At 36.5% G+C, this 18,658-nt stretch overlaps 1 protein-coding gene across 3 annotated transcripts; it reads right to left on the reverse strand.

Annotated features, from left to right (window-relative positions):
* Positions 1–989: 989 nt before the first annotated feature.
* Positions 990–14,514, reverse strand: LOC111869562 (major facilitator superfamily domain-containing protein 9). Of its 3 annotated transcripts, XM_023861186.2 has the most exons (6): positions 13,424–14,514; positions 12,371–12,500; positions 10,618–10,749; positions 7,504–7,633; positions 3,603–3,812; positions 990–3,458 (listed from the first exon to the last, which is right to left on the reverse strand). In XM_023861186.2, the coding sequence occupies exons 2-6, from the start codon at positions 12,416–12,418 to the stop codon at positions 2,665–2,667; spliced, it is 1,314 nt and encodes a 437-aa protein (XP_023716954.1). In that variant the 5' UTR covers positions 12,419–12,500; positions 13,424–14,514; the 3' UTR covers positions 990–2,664. The 3 variants fall into 3 exon arrangements, with proteins under 3 accessions (XP_023716954.1, XP_023716955.1, XP_023716956.1); XM_023861187.2 differs by lacking the exon at positions 13,424–14,514 and having other exon boundaries at positions 3,603–3,749; positions 12,371–13,129; XM_023861188.2 differs by lacking the exons at positions 7,504–7,633; positions 13,424–14,514 and having other exon boundaries at positions 12,371–13,129.
* Between the last annotated feature and the right edge of the window lie 4,144 nt (positions 14,515–18,658).

Here is an 18,658-nt window from a genome sequence, read left to right on the forward strand (position 1 = left end):
CTGCCAGCTTGTCTACAATAAAAAATATCAGGAAATACAGAATTATTTTTGCCGAAACCCTATCAGGTGGATATGACAAAAAAAAACAATTTCCATTCAAAATTTTGCTTTAATTCACGTGATTCTCTTTAAAAAAGCATTTCACAATACACAAATTCAAAAGGTGAAAGTATCAATACGACATTCTTCATATGAGTAATGCTGTATTGAAATTATAGCATAACTAAATAACATATTTATCCTTTTGATACATGGAAAACAATGTGAAAAAAGTGCAAAAATCAAAGATATAATTCTTCAGTCTGTGGGAGACACTACACATAAAGACCAATTCACATCATATGTAATGACACAAAAAGGAAATAAACCATCAACAGTTTGTTCTACTTATTAGATGTTCCATCGACACAATTCCTGTATAGATTGAACAAATGTATACTGTTTTCACTTTAAGGCATGTTTCGGCCATCAAGTAAATCACTGTATTTGATTTGTTTCATTTTTGGTCCATCACACTAACAGTTACAATTATAAAAGACAAGTCCGTCCAGTGTGACTATTTCAGTTTTCTCACTTTATGATTCAGTAGCCTTACATGTTTCAGTACAGTATAAACAGCACAGCGGGCCAAGAAATCATAACGGACTATATTAAGAATCTCCTTACTCAAGTTACATAGGCGGCACAACATCGGCCACGTTGAAGAGAGACAACAGGGGTCATTGACATGAACTGTAAGTTTTATGAATTTTAAATTTGAACAAAGTTTTTAAAACTTTAAAACAACTTTAAATATTTCTACAACCAGAAAGGCTGCTGTGACTGATAGATGGAACATTGTGTACTTGGCAATACATGTGTATTTCATATGACAACTGTTGTGATAGTGGTTTCTAAAAATGTTTGGTGCCTCTGAAGATGATCCAAATAGATCGAAACATGTAAGGCTAGTGAATCATAAAGTGAGAAAATGAAATAGTCACACTGGACGGACTTGTCTTTTATAATTGTAAATCACTGTACATTAACACTCTGCTTTTTCTGTTGTTATTCCCCTACATTGGTTAATGTTTATAAGTTTTAAGGGAAGGCCATATTCGCCATACAGTATTTAAAAGCTACAAGATAAAATTTAATTGATATCAATAATAATTAATCAATTTTATTCTACTTTATTCTCTTTAACTTAATTTAAAATCAAAATTAAATTTAACCTAATATATTTTAAACTATTTTATTTTAATAAAATATCAAATAACATTAGGGAAGTGGAAAAAAATAGGGCAATTTAAAAGAGAGCTGAATATATGATATGTTAATTGACAGAATATGATTATTGGGTTCGTTTATTTTTATACATTGTTAGCTGTATTGTATGGCAGTAAGAAGGAACTTTGTTGAAATATTTCTTAATTTTAGATATGTATACAAGGTCGGGCATTAAGTTTCAAGGCTCATTTTTAATTTTGCATTGGGTGATCTGGCAACACTCTTACTTGGAATGTTAGGTGATCCAAGAAAATAGAGTTCAAATAAAAGGTTTGGATCATCTGGATAAACTGAACTCAGTATGCACTGAACGGTAGCTTATAAGATCACTGTGTGTAGACTTTGTCCAGACGTGAAAATGCAGTGTATTATGGAACAGAGAGTGAAAGTTAAATTCTGTGTTAAACTGCAGAAATTTCCTAGTGATAATTTAGCCATGTTAAAGATAGTTTATTGTGAATCTACTATAAGCGAGAATAACGTTTTTAAATGGCATAAACATTTCAGAAGAGGCAGAGAAAATGTGAACAAGGTACTCCCATAAGAAGATGAAAAAGTCACAAAAATCAGGGCACTTGTGTGATACGACTGCCAGTTAACTTGCAGGATGATAGCTGATGAGCTTTATATGAGCGAAGAGACTGTTAGAAAAATTTCAGTACATGATCTTCGCATGAGAAAGTTAGCACTGAAGCTCATGCCGCAAAACTTGGAGGAGGAACAAAATGATAAACATCTCACTGTGTGTACGGACCTTGTGGAACAGTTTCAAGAAGATAATTTTTTGGATCTTGTCATCACTGGTGATGAAACATGTTATTAGTAAAGTGCAAAACCCAAGCATTCTACCCTTGCATAGCGACTACCAGGAGTCTGTCTCTTTACTACTGGGTTATACGACATCAGATGCTTGTCATTGTTAACTAGACTCTCTTGTTTGATCATCTGATCAGTGCAGAAGTTAAAAATCATCTAAAAAGGTCAAGTAGTACAACATGAATATGCTGACTACTGTGTGCACAAAATATGCATAAAATTCAGAAGGTGGATGAATTTCCATCTTAGTAGATGGACAGTCATTTACTGTAAGCTTAAAATAGCATAACATGAAGTTCTGATAAAATTCATCCTGCTTAATTCCCTATTGGATAGGCATCCAGTACTACAAATTCTGCACTGGTAATGTTATACTTAAGAAATATAAGTTTATAGTCCAAAAATAAGGGCATGCTGGACCCATGTGTATGTGGTCATAGAACTGAATCTGATCTGAGCCAGAATTTGATACTGCTTCCAGCAGTAAATATTTCAGAAAGTTATTATTATTGTTGTTGTCACTATCATCATCGTTGTAGCCTTACTCATAGGTGTAGTCATTGTCAACTATGTAACACATCACATTTTCTTCTTATCCTGCACCTGGCGTAGGAAAATGAAATAGGAAAGTGCTGTTGCTATTCCTGCTGCCACTATCTTTAGTACTGATGTCCCTTGGAAGCCATACATGTCATATATCAGGCCTGTACAAACTGGGGCAAACAGACGTGCTGCAGAGAACACGCTTTGTCCCAATCCTGTTATCGGCATTTTCTTGTCAAGTACAGTCCTCTGCCTCATCATTTCTGCTGTTGCTGATTTAAGCAAAGACATGGACATGCTTAGAGGTAAAAGAAAAATAAACATGTAAGTCCAATTGGGAGCAAGACTAAGGCATAAAAATGAAAGTGCAAAAAGGCCAAAACCATGTAATCCCCTCTGAGTGTAGTTTGTGTCGTATTTATAGAATATACTAATCCATTCAATCAGAAAGCTAGACATAGTTCCAACCATGCCTTGCAATGCTACTGTGTAGCCAATCCATCTCGGAGCAGTGTTGTACACATCTCTCAGAACAGGTGCAAAATTCATTAGATGTACAGTTTGTGTGAAGTCAAACAGAAATTTAAGGGCAAATACATCCCAGTAAAACGTCCAATTGATACATAACAGATCTGTCACCGACTGCAAAATCTCTTCTGACACTCTCTTTCTTCTAATGTCATGTTCTTTAGCCTTCCTTATAGATGACATGGACTCCATGTTCTTCTTACTTTTCACATTTGGACTTGATGTCTTTAACTTCATAGCATTGTCACCTTCTTCATTTCTACGTTCATGTGCGGAATTTTGAAGGAAAATATACACAATTGCTGAAAAAGAGAACATGAATGGGAGAAAAATATTAAAAGTAATTTCAGATACTTGACCAAACATTTCTGGAGTTTCCTGTGATAACTTTGAATTCTTTTAAGATGTTTTAGTTATATATAAATATTATTTATCGTTGTACAAACCAAAATTGATTAAGAAGATGACGGTGATAATGTAACACACACGTTGATATCCACGATGAAGTTCCAGCATGTTACCAGCAATGGCTGGTCCTGCTACAAAGCCAAAGGTTCCAAAGGAGGTCAACGTCTTCTGCATTTCCAACTGTTCTGCAGGAGGCAAAACTTCAGCAAGCATGCTTCCACATAAGGTCTGAGTATGTTTAAACATTCCTATCAATAAAAGGACAGATTCAATATCTGTTTCTGGGAGCTATTTCAAATTAACAACATGTCATTCGTTCCAGTAGTGCTGGAGGACAAACTGTTATGGAAAATATGTGAACATATAAAAGAGGAAGGTACAGGAGTACAGAGAAAATTACATAAGAGAAACTTCATAATGTATACTATTCACCTAATATTGTTATGCAACCAAATCAAGTAGAATAAAAAGGGTGTGACATAGCACATGTGAATAAATAAGCAATGTACACAATATTTTTTTTAAACAATGTCAGGGAATGGAAGACTTAGGCACAGATAAAGAATTACATGTATTAAAATTGATCTTAAAGAAACTGGGTGTCAAGGCATGGAACAATTCTCAACTGGCTCAAAAGAGAGTCATATGCTTTGGAGAACACAGTGATGAGATGAGTCTTGAAGTTCCATATGAGCATGAATCTGTTAACTGATGAACATTATTTCAACATCCAGCACCATGGAGTTAATGACTTATTTTGCAGGGAAAGCGAGGATTAACAACATGAGAAGCCAAAACATCAGCAACAATATTATATCAACAAGTAGCAGAATGGATGAATAAATGAAGATATATACTGAGGGTGTTTGAGAACAGGGTGTTGAGGAGAATATTTGGACCAAAGAAAGATGAAGTGACAGGAGGTTGGAGAAAACTGCATAATGAGGAGCTTCATAGTTTGTACTCTTCTCCAAGTATAATTAGAATGATCAAGTAAAGGAGGATGAGGTGGGCAGGGCATGTAGCACGAATGGGGGAGATGAGCAATGTGTATAGGATATTGGTGGGAAAGCCAGAAAGATGGAGACCACTGGGAAGACCAATATTTGGACCAAAGAAAGATGAAGTGACAGGAGGTTGGAGAAAACTGCATAATGAGGAGCTTCATAGTTTGTACTCTTCTCCAAGTATAATTAGAATGATCAAGTAAAGGAGGATGAGGTGGGCAGGGCATGTAGCACGAATGGGGGAGATGAGCAATGTGTATAGGATATTGGTGGGAAAGCCAGAAAGATGGAGACCACTAGGAAGACCAATGCGTAGGTGGGTGGACAATATTAAAATGGATCTTAGAGAGATAGGATGGGATGGTATTGATTGGATTCATCTGTCTGAGGATACAGACCACTGGAGGGCTCTTGTGAAAACAGTAATAAACCTTAGGGTTGAATAAAATGCTGGGAAATTCTTGAGTAGCTGCAGAATTGGCAACTCCTCCAGAATGACTTGTTCCATATCCTATGGTGTCTCACCTGTACTGGATTTACGGAATGTAAATAAATTCAATTCAATTCAATTCAATTAACAGAAATACCTGACACCATGAACATCATCACACAAAACAGAATATGGAGAAACACTTTTCTCAAAGGGAGAAGTCATGGGAGAAGGCATACAAGGTGCAGCAACTTTCATTCTAGAAATAAGGGGCTAGTAACTTAACAACAAGAAGAAGCCTTGGTTGCTTAGTTGGTTATTTAACAACAATGTCAGTATCAAGACTATATAGTACTGGAAGAAGGGATTCATAAGCATGGAAAAATTATTGATATACATTTCACCCAACATTATTAAATGGCAATGTACAGTACAAAAGAATTATCTTATGTGCTGCACAAATAAAAATGATTTAAAACTCTTGGTTTCAATGGAATTACTTTTGTAATATGAGGCAAAACTGACTCTTTGACTGCTAAGTCCCCACCATGGACCTAACTGCTAGAAATTGCACCCCAAAACCCACAACACTTCCTCATATGACCTTCAAATGACCACAGGTATAAATCAATCAAAAGCCAGTTCTGTCCTTAAATATTGGTATATCACACTTGGGCCAGCTATTGAAAGCAGTAATGTACGAATTGATTAACAAGCTAATTTCTTTGGCTGTGGCATTTGAACACAAGTACAACAAGCCAGTTGAATACACTCTTGGCATGCAAAGGGTTAAAATCCACAGAGCAGTTTCTTCCTTTTGCAGTTAAGTCATTATTCGCCTGACCAAGAAATCTCCTGTTGTTATGGAACCTGACCATTCTTCACCGTGTTCACAAAACCCCTTAACTGGATCCTGCCTGAGCCAGCTGCATCTTCATAAACCATTACTCTATTATCCCTTCTAATACTATAAGGTGAACCAGGACCTCTGCGACAAATTCTGAGGAGCAAGAGGGCTTGCAGAGAGGATAGTTTTCTTAGCAACCCACGTTCTCTGATGCAACATTTATGAGCTATGCAATATCGAAGAGAAAACAGGTCTTAGGTGATATGTACAATTATGAAATGAATTATTCATTTATTTCTTCAAGTATCTTTGTGGACAGTGTGCAGAAGGTGGGCAATGCATCTACCCTGAACATGATGACATTCATGGAACCGTCAGAGCAGTGGTTGTCAGACTCTGTTGAACATTTGAGATCAGCGTTGAATGTGTTCAAAAGCAGCATGTATTCGCAAAATCAGTGCCTCCCAGTGTGAACTGGGGTGGCATACACGTGACACTCTTCACATTTCCCCCAAGAAAAAATCTAGGGGCGTTAAGTCTGGTGATCGTGCTGGCCACACAAATCAAAGGGGTCCATTCTAGGTGGATCATTGCAGGCAATGGTTGAGGTAATCGACTACCTACAGAGACAAAAGGTAGGGGTGAGCAAAAGGTATCATCACTTGGTTCAACATTGTAAACATAAACAGATTTGAAGTGTACTGACTGTCTACATGTAACTGCATGATATGCTGTAAACAGGTGTGCCTAACTCCTAAACAAAGCATCAGAAGATACAGGTTGCTTGACAAAAAAATGAACCTCCCTGGGAGATTTATCATTCCTCAGAGTGTGTCACAGAGATCATGGATCATCTGGGATATCCAATCTAGGTCTACACCTAAAAAGTGAACTCCTTTCATTGTCACCATCTAAAATTCTGTACAGATTTCTACTTTCAGGTGATACATATTATGTTTGATTGAGCTCATGGTGCTTACATTAATCACCCTAAAATATTACGTGGACAGTCCAAAGCATGAAGCTTCCGCCACCATCACCGCCACCATCATTAATACCACCACCTACTAGGCATGTTTATGGGGACCTGGCGGCTGTAGTTCCAAGCACTTATGACTTCAGCATGAGACAGAGGTGAGTGGTTGTTTCCATGCTCTGGCCACTTGATTCCCAAGACAAGGTCCCATTACCCACTGGAAAGGAGGATGAGTGGTCTCGGAACTTGTTTAGGCATGAGAGAAAAGAGAAAAATTCCTGGCCATCCAGTCTGTAGCTATCCTTGATCAGGAAAAATGTGATGTTTAATCTAAACTCTGAGGAAACATAAAGTAAATACAAATCAAACTGTTAGTGTAAAACATATGTAAATCCACTTCTATGAACTTCACACCTACTTTTACATAGAATTCAAAGTGGTTATATACTGAAGCCCAATTCATACATGCTGTGACTGGATCTATATTACTTTTTCGCCAAGACATCAGGTGTATTTCTCTAAATCAAATTTTAACATAAAATCATTCTCACATATTTTGGAGCTAGAAACTTCTTGGACTAAATATTTTTATTCAAAAATGTATATCTTATATAATTAGCCTCTTAATTACAAAAATTTAAAACAGAATCTCCAAACTCATTGTACCCTCTGTCTTTACCTAATAGAGCCCTGCAGAGGAAAACAACTGGAAGAACACTTGTTGTGCCCAAAATAAAATAAAAGACAGAGCAGGCAAGGAGTGTAGTCTGCAATATGAAGAGCCGACTCTTAGCACCACTGCAATTCTTCTGTAACACAGTAACCCAAATTAGTTTGCCAGGTAACGTCTTGTAATTTATTATTTGTATATTTAATGATGCTTTATCAGCTGCTTAAATTATGCACTAAAAAATTGCATGTTAATTGTGAGTTATAAAACAGAAATGATGTGAAAAACTTAATCATTGCCTATCAAAGCATTTCTTCAGGCTTAGGAAAACCTCAGCCAGGCTTGCTGATCATCAAACTGTGATTTAAACCAGAAATAGTAGGAGGAAAGCTAACTATCATATTATCATGTTCAGTTCAACTTCTCATAAGTACATATATATTTTTTGCCTGCATGGTCATTACCATGCTTTTTGCATGTGTTAATGTATTTTTCCTTTCAACTGGACTAATTTTCACAAAACTTTGTACAGATATTTTGCCATCCATTGCCTTGATTTTCAGTTTCCTACCATCAGTAAAACAAACATGATGAACAAAAAAAATGAGAGGTGGGACTGACATTAATGTCACTTAATACAGATTAGGTCCTGATATTAAACATCACAGGTATTTGAAATATGTATATTTTGTGTGAAGATAACTTTTTTTAGAATGTAAAATAACAGCATGGTAGCTGGGGGAGATTTCCCTTAGCTTTCAATTTATTGGGGACGACTAATGACCCACTGAAACTAACATGTAAAACTTGGTACAGAGACAGATTATGAGCATACCTACATATTTTATAGAAAATATTATTTGAACATCAAGAGTTAGATACAGAGTGCTCCGTAGTCTAGAGGTAACGTTCCCACCTCATGACTCATAGTGCGCGGGTTCAAATACCCGGCAGAGGTCGTCGAATTTTTAAGGGCAGAAAAATTCAGGGAACAAGTCCTCCGGGAGGGACTTTAAGCCGTGGGTCCCGTGTCATAGCTTTACGGCACGTAAAAGGACCTCATATCTCCTAAGGAGGTCACTGAGCCAAAATTGCGGACGTTTCCCGCCCAGCAGCAGTCTCTAATACCTCTGGTAGACGGGGGAAGCACTATAGATACTTCTCAGCCAGTAGAGCCGGTCTCGCTGGCTGGGCAGGACTGATGGTAAGTACCAATACCGGTAGGATATAGAGACTGGTAGAAATCATAGGGGGAAGCACAATGGACCAATACAGGTCTAAGTGCATGGGGAAACCCACCCTCTCCAAATAACTAACTAACTAGATACAGAGTGACAGTAAAACATTTGAGGTTGTATACTATAAATCTAACATATAATTTGTATTCAAAAACAAAGTTCTTCACAAACATAAAATAAAAACCATACTAGTCATAATAGCTCAGCATAACTGGAGCTATACATTACGAAAATAGGCTTTAAACACACACACATATGTAAAGCAATACAACACATGCAGCCACATAAGAAAGACACATCATAAGACACAGTATACACACAATTAAAACATAAGAACAACTCCCATAGCAGATGAATGACATTACACACGAGTTTGATATACGACATGTAAGATGAGAGATCTTAACAAGTTTTAATATATAAACGTGTTATTGAACAACGATGAACACACATTTTATATAATTTTATAAATGGACACATGATGGCAGGCAATGCAATGGTTTAACGTGATTAATACACCTGAGGATGGCGGAATGATGCCGAAACATGTAATGTGAAGTGACAAGTGAAATTGTATGCACTAAAAGACGGTTAATATATACACATTATGGATACGAATCAGTGCAGCAGGATGCTAAAATACAACATTATAGGCTTTAAGCATTTTGCTCTCAATTCTCTGGTAATTCCGCGCCGTTGATAATAATGTGGCATATTTGCTCCATGCAAGAACAGGTGAGCTACAGAAACAGCCATTGTTAAGTAACACACACACAAAACAATAGAACAACGGGGTTATGCAACAAATTTCTATGCAACAGCTCGGTAAACACATTTCTATATAGGCTGCGACATCACACAACAATACAGAGGCTGTTTTCTGTGCATTGTCCATGCCGAGAGGATACAAGATTCAGCATAGATGAGTTCAGGAGTTGTAGGTATGATATAGCCATGGGAAGTTAATAGTTGAAGAGTTATAAGTCAGCCTGAGAAGACTTAGTGTGTGACTTTACATGTGCTGTAGAACAGTGATATTTGGAGTGTGTAATTTAGTGAGACTTTTATAGTTCCCGTGTTATAAATCTGTTGCCAGGAAAAGGATAGTGAAGACCAGTGGAAATAGACTGAGGGGATTAGTGTGGAGTGATCTGGAGTGTGTAAATCAGCAATAGTGTAATTAACTGTAGTTATTAAATGTGAGTGTCCAATAAATTGATTCATCAATCCAAACCCCATCTACAAGTCACTAATACATGTCACAATACCAACAAGGAGGTCACACTAACTTCTGAAGTCTGCACAACACAAATACCACTCAATACTGTGCATGATGACAGATATCCACAGAATATACAACTTCTATTTTGGGTTACTTCTTTGTAAAATATAAAATAAGAACATGACAGCCATACAAAACATACATTTGCTTACCATTGCAGTGATGCCTAATGAATTACTGAAGGTTGCATGTGATATTTAGTATCAAGATAGATTACACATACATCAACAAATTTTACTATGCAGTTTTTCTGCACTTTAAAAATAACAGATATGAAGAGAGTTCAAACTTACGGGGTAATGTCTAGTGCTTGGAAACCTAGTATTGTAAGCTGTAGAATTGTTATTTTTCAATTCCTTCTAGCCTCTCTATATGTATCTAATCATTTAAAAGAGAAAAATCATTAGTTCTGCAAAGAACTTCTTAAATAAAATGTCTACTGCTTACAGAGATGTGAAATACAGCTAATGAATGAAAAGGGTAAGATAAATTGATTGATAATTTTACAAATTTCATCATCATCTGTGCAGCCTCACTGATTCTTCCCGTGAGTCCACAGTTTTCACAAAAGAGTTTTCAACTTTATCACATAAATACACATACTATAACTGGACTGGAAATCAGCTGCAGTCCAAAATACAGAGACATCAAACTTCCAATGGTGAAGTGGGAGGCTCCTAGAGATCTCAGATATGGAGCCAAAACAGGCACAATCAGACTGCATGCAAATAAATCCTGAAAGCACAGTTTCAAATGATTATTATTGTCTTTATATCCATCAACACAACAAATCTCTTGTATCGTACTGTAACGGATTTTCTCAAAGCGTTTCTAGGCAAAGGCTCAGTAAACAAGTTCCAGTGTACAACAATGGAAGATGTGTCTCAGTGGACAAATCTTTTAGCTCATTGCTAGACAACAGTCAGCACGTCAATGAACTTGCTGGCTATGAATCACGTGACTTGTCTTTTCTGTGTTGTCCATGCAGAGCCTATATAACGAAGAACTGTTGTAGCTTAGATTAGTGCAGAGCAGTACAGTGTAGTTATGAGTCCAGAAGAGTTCCTAGTGAGTTCCAAGGTTCCATGGTGACTGAACAAGAAATGGCAAGAAGACTTCATAGTGATTTGACATGCTAGTTTCTGTGTTAAGATCCGTTGCTAGGAGACAACTAGTGAAAACTGAGAATCCTAGTGCGTGTGCAACAGTGAACTGTAAAGTGTGTAAATCAGTGACAGTGCTGTATTGATTGTAATTAAGAGAACTTGTAACTAAACTGCTAATAAATTCAATCATCTGAACTACAACTTGTTAATTTCATCACACATACCCTCCTACATATGATAATATATAACATTATACTAACAGTTATTTATTGTCATTGTACCATGACATGATTTAATCCCATAGACCATCTTTAGGTGGCCACAGTTCAAATGCCAAGATGTTTCTCTTTCACTACCAAGTTCATATTTAACTGAAATGATTGTTGTGTACTTTGCATGAAGTGAATAAAATGAATGTATTATGGAGAAGCCATGTCTATTGGCATGAATCATACCTGAAATTTCTGAGACAATTTTGATAACATTTCTTATTAGAAATTAACACTGTAAGTTGTATGACAAATTTCAATGGTGTATGCACTGGTATAACACCTAGTATACATAAAGGGCAAATAAAACTTTCAACAATCTTCTGAAAAATGGCTCATTAGGTAAAAAATTTGTATATTAAATACACACCTTATTAAGATCTACACTTATATTTGAAACACTTTTTCTGCACAAGAAATACTGAATGAAGTATAAATGAAAATATTTTTGACTACATAATGTACAGAGATTTGTAACATTACACCAGAACTCCAATAAACTAACATCAATGCCACTGACATATGCAAAATCACAAAAAATGCATTGAAAGAATTCTGTTGTTGTTGCTCACAACTACTTACATCAATTAAATCAGAAGTACAAATAAGTTCAACAGAATATTCAAAAAGAACAAAGTTACTGATAATTTGTTAACATATTACTCTTTGTGATTCATGACACTTAGTATTTACTTCTAACCTCCATCAGGAAAGTGTTTAATGTAACAGATATCTAGCATGTAATTCACAGAGTGGGAAAGAAAGGAGACACAAATACAAACTAACTTTCATATTGTGACCTTTCTTATTGAGATGAATGGAATAGGTCCTCACAGTGCAAGTGGCACTCCATGTTCCATGTTCTGATTGTGTGACAATATTTTTATTTAGTGTAAGCTTATAATATTTGCTTCTGCTGCTTCACATATAAAAATTCTTTAGTCAGAAGACTGCTGGACCAAAATAATTGTTCATACTTACCAGGAATGCAACAGTATATAACAACTTCTTTTCTGTCAAGACAGCCATTTTCTTAAGTTCATAATTATATAAGGTAATAAGGGAAAAAGAAATCACTCATCCGTATCAAGACTCCAGTTTTGTCTGCCATCTATGAACCATAAATAATGTTATGTTTTGCTCAAAGTGTCATCTATGAAATATAACTAATACTATGTGAATTTGTGCTAATTTTTGTACAAGACATTCACAACATCTGAGACTGTCTGTGCATTATGCACTCTAACCAATATTAGCTCAAGAACAGAATCCACTTTCCCACAACTGCTAGTCCATGGGAAACAACATTCCAAGCCTTCTTCAGATACCAATCCCAGCGTTCAGAATACTACATATATGTTACCTGCTAGTAATATACCATTTAAGAGTTAAATAACTTGATATCTGCACCATCTATTCTTTTCCTTTGTTTTGTTCTAATCCATGAGGAAAATTTAAATAGCATTAGATTTCTTACAGTACTGAGATGATGAAGGTATTACAAAACAGTTTTGCAGTGGTGTCACCCAGTTTTATATTTGGAAGACCCAAAGTTTAGAGCTTGGGCTGGAGACCTGCTTTTCCATGATTTTTCTGTCCTTTAAGGAAGTTGCCAGGATAGTACTTCAAATTAGACCACAGCCATTCTTTTCCACATCCATTCACATTCACTATACATCCTATCATTCAACACAGGAATGGCTGGAAAGCCATATTTACTCTTATTTGTTTCAAAATGTATTTTTCTTGCATTATTTTAAATATATATTTAATAGGGTCAAGAACTTTTATTCATATGAAAAGAAAAATATACTGAGGTTCTTGAACAACATACTCTTAAGTCATTTACTGACATGGCTTCAACTGCAAAGGTTATGTAGCATCAAATGAGATGGGATTAAGATACAAGAGTTTCCATATGTTTCACTATATTTGAACAGCATTTACAATACATAATTCATACATAACAAAATATTAATTTTGACTACTTTATGTACTCAATATTAAATAGAGTTTAATGTACATATTACTTACAATATTGATATATAACCCCATGACAATTGAACCCTGAAATTATTCACAGCTCCTGCATGTGGTAGAACAAGAACACAATGCTAAATGACTTTCTTTCTTTCCAAATTTATACTACTTTCATTCTGAATTCTCATAAGAACTAATATATAACTTAATTACTTTCTATTATATTTGGCACGTTCATAATATATGAAAATGTAATTAAAGGAACACAGCCTTTGTATCAATGTATGCAGCAGTCATGGTTAAGGCAACATTGACTCCTGTGTATCTGTGAGTCAACTGTTACAATCTAAATACCAACTGTAATCATTATAAAAACAGTATGGAACTAAATTACACATGGTAAAACTGAATAGCTCTTCTCCCTCTTCTTCTCATTCATATTTCAATTAGAAAGAGGCTATATTCACAGTAGCAAAAAATGTAACTGCAATTTACAAAAATATAATTGGTTACCTATTTTATCTAGGCCATAATACCCTGTACATGAATTAAGACATATTGCTAAAACTTTTCTTATTAGTAAGGAAGGATTTTTCTGTTGTAAAGTTTTCATTCTAACCTAGGTACACCAAATGCACACACACATACACACACAAAGATGTAAATTTGCATCATCAAAAGAACTATTCAGACCCAATCAATCAGGAATGGAAACCTTTATGGCAGCAAATGTTTTCTTTCTTCTGCAAATGCAGATAGACACCAGAACATTTGTGTCATACGAGATTCAAGTGCATAGGCGTCATACGGAAGTTCAAATAAATATAGGACTACTGTGCATTCAAGGCATGAATGGGACATAATGTACATATCTACGCATTGGTTATATTACAGAGTTATAATTAAACATAATTGAATTCACATACAAGTTTATGAGATGATTCATGAAATGTTCTGATTTCACTCAAAAAACTGGTCTGTCTTTCTTCAGACTCTTTCAAAGTGCATCATCTGTCCTCCTTTCATTACTGCACTCAAAAATTTCAAGGAGAAACCATGTACAATAATTGGTTGCGCCACAGCTCAAGCGGTTAGTCGCTGGCTTCCCACCGCGGCGGCCCGGGTTCGATCCCGGGTCTGGTCAAGTGGGATTTTGTGGTGGACAAAGTGGTGCTGGGACAGGTTTTCTACGAGTACTTCGATTTCCCCTGCCAATCTTCATTCCACCAATTGCTCCACAATCACCCTCACCTATCATAAGGGGCTGGTACAATAGGCCAGAAGTGGCCGCAGTACAAGGGACTTAGTCCCACCCCACTAGCAATAAAAAAAAAGTACAATATTTTTTCACAAAATTTACATACACCTTTAGCCGCCCACCCAAAAAAAGTCTGAAAGTTGTGGTGCATGCAACATGTAAATAGTCTTCAGAGTATAATCTTACGAGTTAAAATAGGGTTAGGAAAATTAAGGCTGCAAAATGGTGAGAAAAGCACAACTTCCACTTTTTTTTAATAATTTATAACTACCATTTAGAAACTGGCTATGTGTAACTGTTTTATTTCCTCATGTCTGACATTTTCAAATGCTTCCTATTAATGCTGACTTAAGATAATAAAAATGATACAGGCTCCTACACTGTACTGAATACAATAAGACACTCAACATAAGGAGTCCTACTGACAGTAGCAGATTGTTTTTATGTTAGCTCTCCATCCTCTGTCTGCTTTCAATTTCTCAGGAAGTGCTGACTGCATTTACTGAGTAGGGACCAGCCAGTCAGAAAATATGAACGTGGAGAAGCAAAATAATGAAATATAAATAATGCTGATACTGTCCAACAGTAGCAGGTAAAAGCAACTCCTAAGACTGTGACTCATGGTAGTTAATAAATCTTCTGTGGTGTGACACCATTTAGTCTGGTACATAGGTACCAATGTTTTTGAGGGATGAGATACCTCCATCTTCAGGAGCAAAGACTTTTCTACCCTGAATATGGACGGATGCACAAGTTTCCTCAAACACTAGTATCTACCTACAAAACTACACTGTTACAGCTCATAAGTCAATACACGCCTAGTTTGGCTAGCAGGATCCATAAAACTAGGAATAGCACAGACAGCAATAGTAAGAGGTACAGATTGAATATGGGAGGGTGGAACACATGGATAATGGCATATTACAAGCATTGCATGGCAGCATCTTATATAATTATTGGAGGACTACAGATATGCATAAAAATCTTGTGGCAGATGAAGGAAAATAATGGCTTCATGCTTATATAAAAATTTGACATAAATAAAGAAGGTACGAAATTCACACATGTGGACTTGATGAACAGTGAGATGAAAATGTACCTGGATAAAATGTCAACCTTGGCACCATTTTTTGTGGAAAATGTGATGTAGCAACATGGTATGAAAATTTGCATCTAGGGGCTTCAGCATACAATTCCAACACAAAAATTCCCCTTGAAAAAATTTATATCAGGAGATTATTTTCACAGGAAATGTAATTAATGTTCCCCATATCATGCTGCCATACTGCATTCAGCTTTAATACTCGTATATTTTCTGTGAAAATTATGTTAGTTGAAATTTTATCAAGGGACATCTTGCCATAATGATCAAGGAATTTCATGGCACAGTTTGTGGGTATGAATTTATGGACATGCTGTATACTCCAACTTGCAGCTTCAGTTCTCAGTGATTTGTTAGTAGTAATAAGAGAACAGTTGAATGTATTCATCTACAAATATATTTCATTTTGTATGTTTAAGACAAAGTGACCTCCATAGTCTAGGGGTAACATTCCCACCTCATGACTCAAGGTACGCAGGTTCAAACCTGGTGGAAGTTGTGGAATTTTTAAAGGCGGAAAAATTCAGGGAACAAGTCCTCAGGGAGGGACTTTAAGCTGTGTGTCCCGTGTCGTAGATTTACAGCACATAAAAGAACCTCATGCCTCTAGGAGACCTCTGAGCTAAATTACAGGCCCTTTCCTGCCCAAATAGTCTCCAATGCCTCTGGTGGATGGGGGAAGCATCAAGGTACCGGGGGCTGATGGCACGCACCATTACCAGTAGGGTATGGCGACAGTAGAAATTAAAAGGGGGACGCATAATGGACCAATAACTGGTCTAAGTGCATGGGGAAACCCACCCACTCTCAATACGAATACGAATAGGAATGTTTCAGACAAAGCACCAAGCTGCCAACAAACCTGACATCTGAAAGGTGACTGACATTGCACTGTTTACTGTGGCTGTAATGAATGTGATAGCACCTTATACTGGTAACATCAACGCAAACACCAGCAGCAAAAACATATGCACATCACTGAGTTTAAGTTCCACACTCACTGCCTCTTACCCTCTCTTTTCCCCTTTTGTCCAAACTGCATATATCAGCTATCTGCTCAACAATGGTGAGTTCTCATACCCCCATTTTGTGAGCTGACAAGTGCAAGTGTTAGTGTGTATTACTTTCAGAAGCCTTCAACAAGTTTGTTCGAACTGAAAATATATACATGGTAGCCAGAAGGGGGTCTGCTGGCTGGTAGTACACTGAGTCAACAAAATACTTGCTTAATTACGTATAATCAGGGCCCGGATTTTGATGACCTGAAAATATTTAAAAAATGACCTCTAAAATAACCGAAAAAATCCAGAAAAATGACCTAAAATATGACCCAAAAATGTAATATGCAGGGCCCGTATTTTGAGGACCTGAAAATATTTAAAAAATGACCTCTAAATGACCAAAAAAATCCAGAACAATTACCTAAAGGAGAAAAAGAAAGAACAGTTCGCTTCCATATTATTCACATTTCAGAAAACATATGAAGAAAAATTCCCTAAAATGGCCAAAAATGACAAGAAATACCCTTAAAAGTTCAAAAATTTGCCAAAAATTGATAAAAATTTACCAATAAAATTTACATTTCTGTAACCAACAGCTCATATCCGAGATTTATATATTTAAGAGCATCGCATAGGACACAAGGAAAAAAAAGATGACATGTCATCAAAATTCGGGCCATGCTTATAATTATAATCTATTTAACACCCCTAACTGCCAAGTTCCACTATAAAACTACCTACTAGAAACTTCTGGCTGCTTAATGGCAAATGCTGCTGCATACAAAAACCCGCAGTACTTATTTAGATTACTTCTGATTGAGCACAGATGTACACAGTGTGAAAGCCTGTTTCTTTCCTCAAAACATATTATATAACACATGATACCATTATTGAAAGAACTGCTCTACTATGCGATTAACATCGAACTGATCTTTTTGCCTGTGGCAGTTCTCATCCCAGCATGCCAAACCGATCTGGTTGGCACATGCCATGCAAATGGTTAATAAAGAAGTAGTGGCTAAAAGCTGGAGGTAAAAATATGCTAGTCAATTCCTTCTGATAAAGTAGCGTTGTTTGTAAATTATAAGTAAGTAAGGAAGGTATCCCTGTAACAGGCCATGGAGGACCATAGGGTTGAAAGACATCGAGGATCCACCATTTTCTAGATAATTGGTTCATAGATGGCGGTAAGGTTGTCAGCCTTACGCACCAGGTTTGTAAATTATGTAAGGTATAAATTAAGTGAAACAATATGGTAATTGAATAATACTGTATTGCAGCAACCTGTTACACTGTGTATTCCAATTTTAGCACTCTCACTCCAAGATCCTGTGTAACTTCATCCATATATTAAAATTCACACTTTGAAGGCTCTTTGTCTCTTCTTGATATTTTTTAGCACTACATCTTTCGGCCTAACTGGCCATCATCAGGCATAAAAGATGGTAGATGGAAGCGGCAGCTCAGTTGTTACACTGTTGTATTCTGCATCTTATGAGTAACGTAAAAGGCTTATAAAATATTTAAGTTAATTTTTAAAGTGTCATGCCATGGTTACTTCTGTTGTGCACACATATTTGATGTATCTGTAATGTGTAATATAATGGAATCAACACAAAACAATAGAGGAACTATGGGAAACTGCATTTACTACTGTGGTCTGTGCCAAGTACTTATAAGTGGGATGAAGTGAAGGCTTAATCCAGTTGACAGTCAGTGCGTGAAGAGAAGACCAGGAGGTTGGTGTGAGCAGCGCTTGTGAGAGAAGATGGCAAGAAGTAGATTTTATGATTACTTGACGTCTGACACTGCAGGTGGAGGTGGTAGGAGACTGCAGCATTTTAGAGGGCAGCCAAAGTGGAGAGGCAAAAGCAGGGACTGTAACCAATCCAGAGGGCTGGACAAATCAGCACAGAGACCACAAAAGG

This window comes from Cryptotermes secundus, unplaced genomic scaffold (genome assembly GCF_002891405.2).
Source record: "Cryptotermes secundus unplaced genomic scaffold, Csec_1.0 scaffold463, whole genome shotgun sequence".
Classification (NCBI taxonomy): domain Eukaryota; kingdom Metazoa; phylum Arthropoda; class Insecta; order Blattodea; family Kalotermitidae; genus Cryptotermes; species Cryptotermes secundus.

Coding starts and splice junctions, on each gene's coding strand:
- LOC111869562 (XM_023861186.2), bottom strand. CDS start 12,418: ATGGCTGTCTTGACAGAAAAGAAGTTGTTATATACTGTTGCATTCCTG. Junction 10,750..12,370: donor TATATACTGTTGCATTCCTG/GTAAGTATGAAC, acceptor CTGTGCTTTCAG/GATTTATTTGCATGCAGTCT. Junction 3,813..7,503: donor CCTCTGCAGGGCTCTATTAG/GTAAAGACAGAG, acceptor TTTTATTGATAG/GAATGTTTAAACATACTCAG.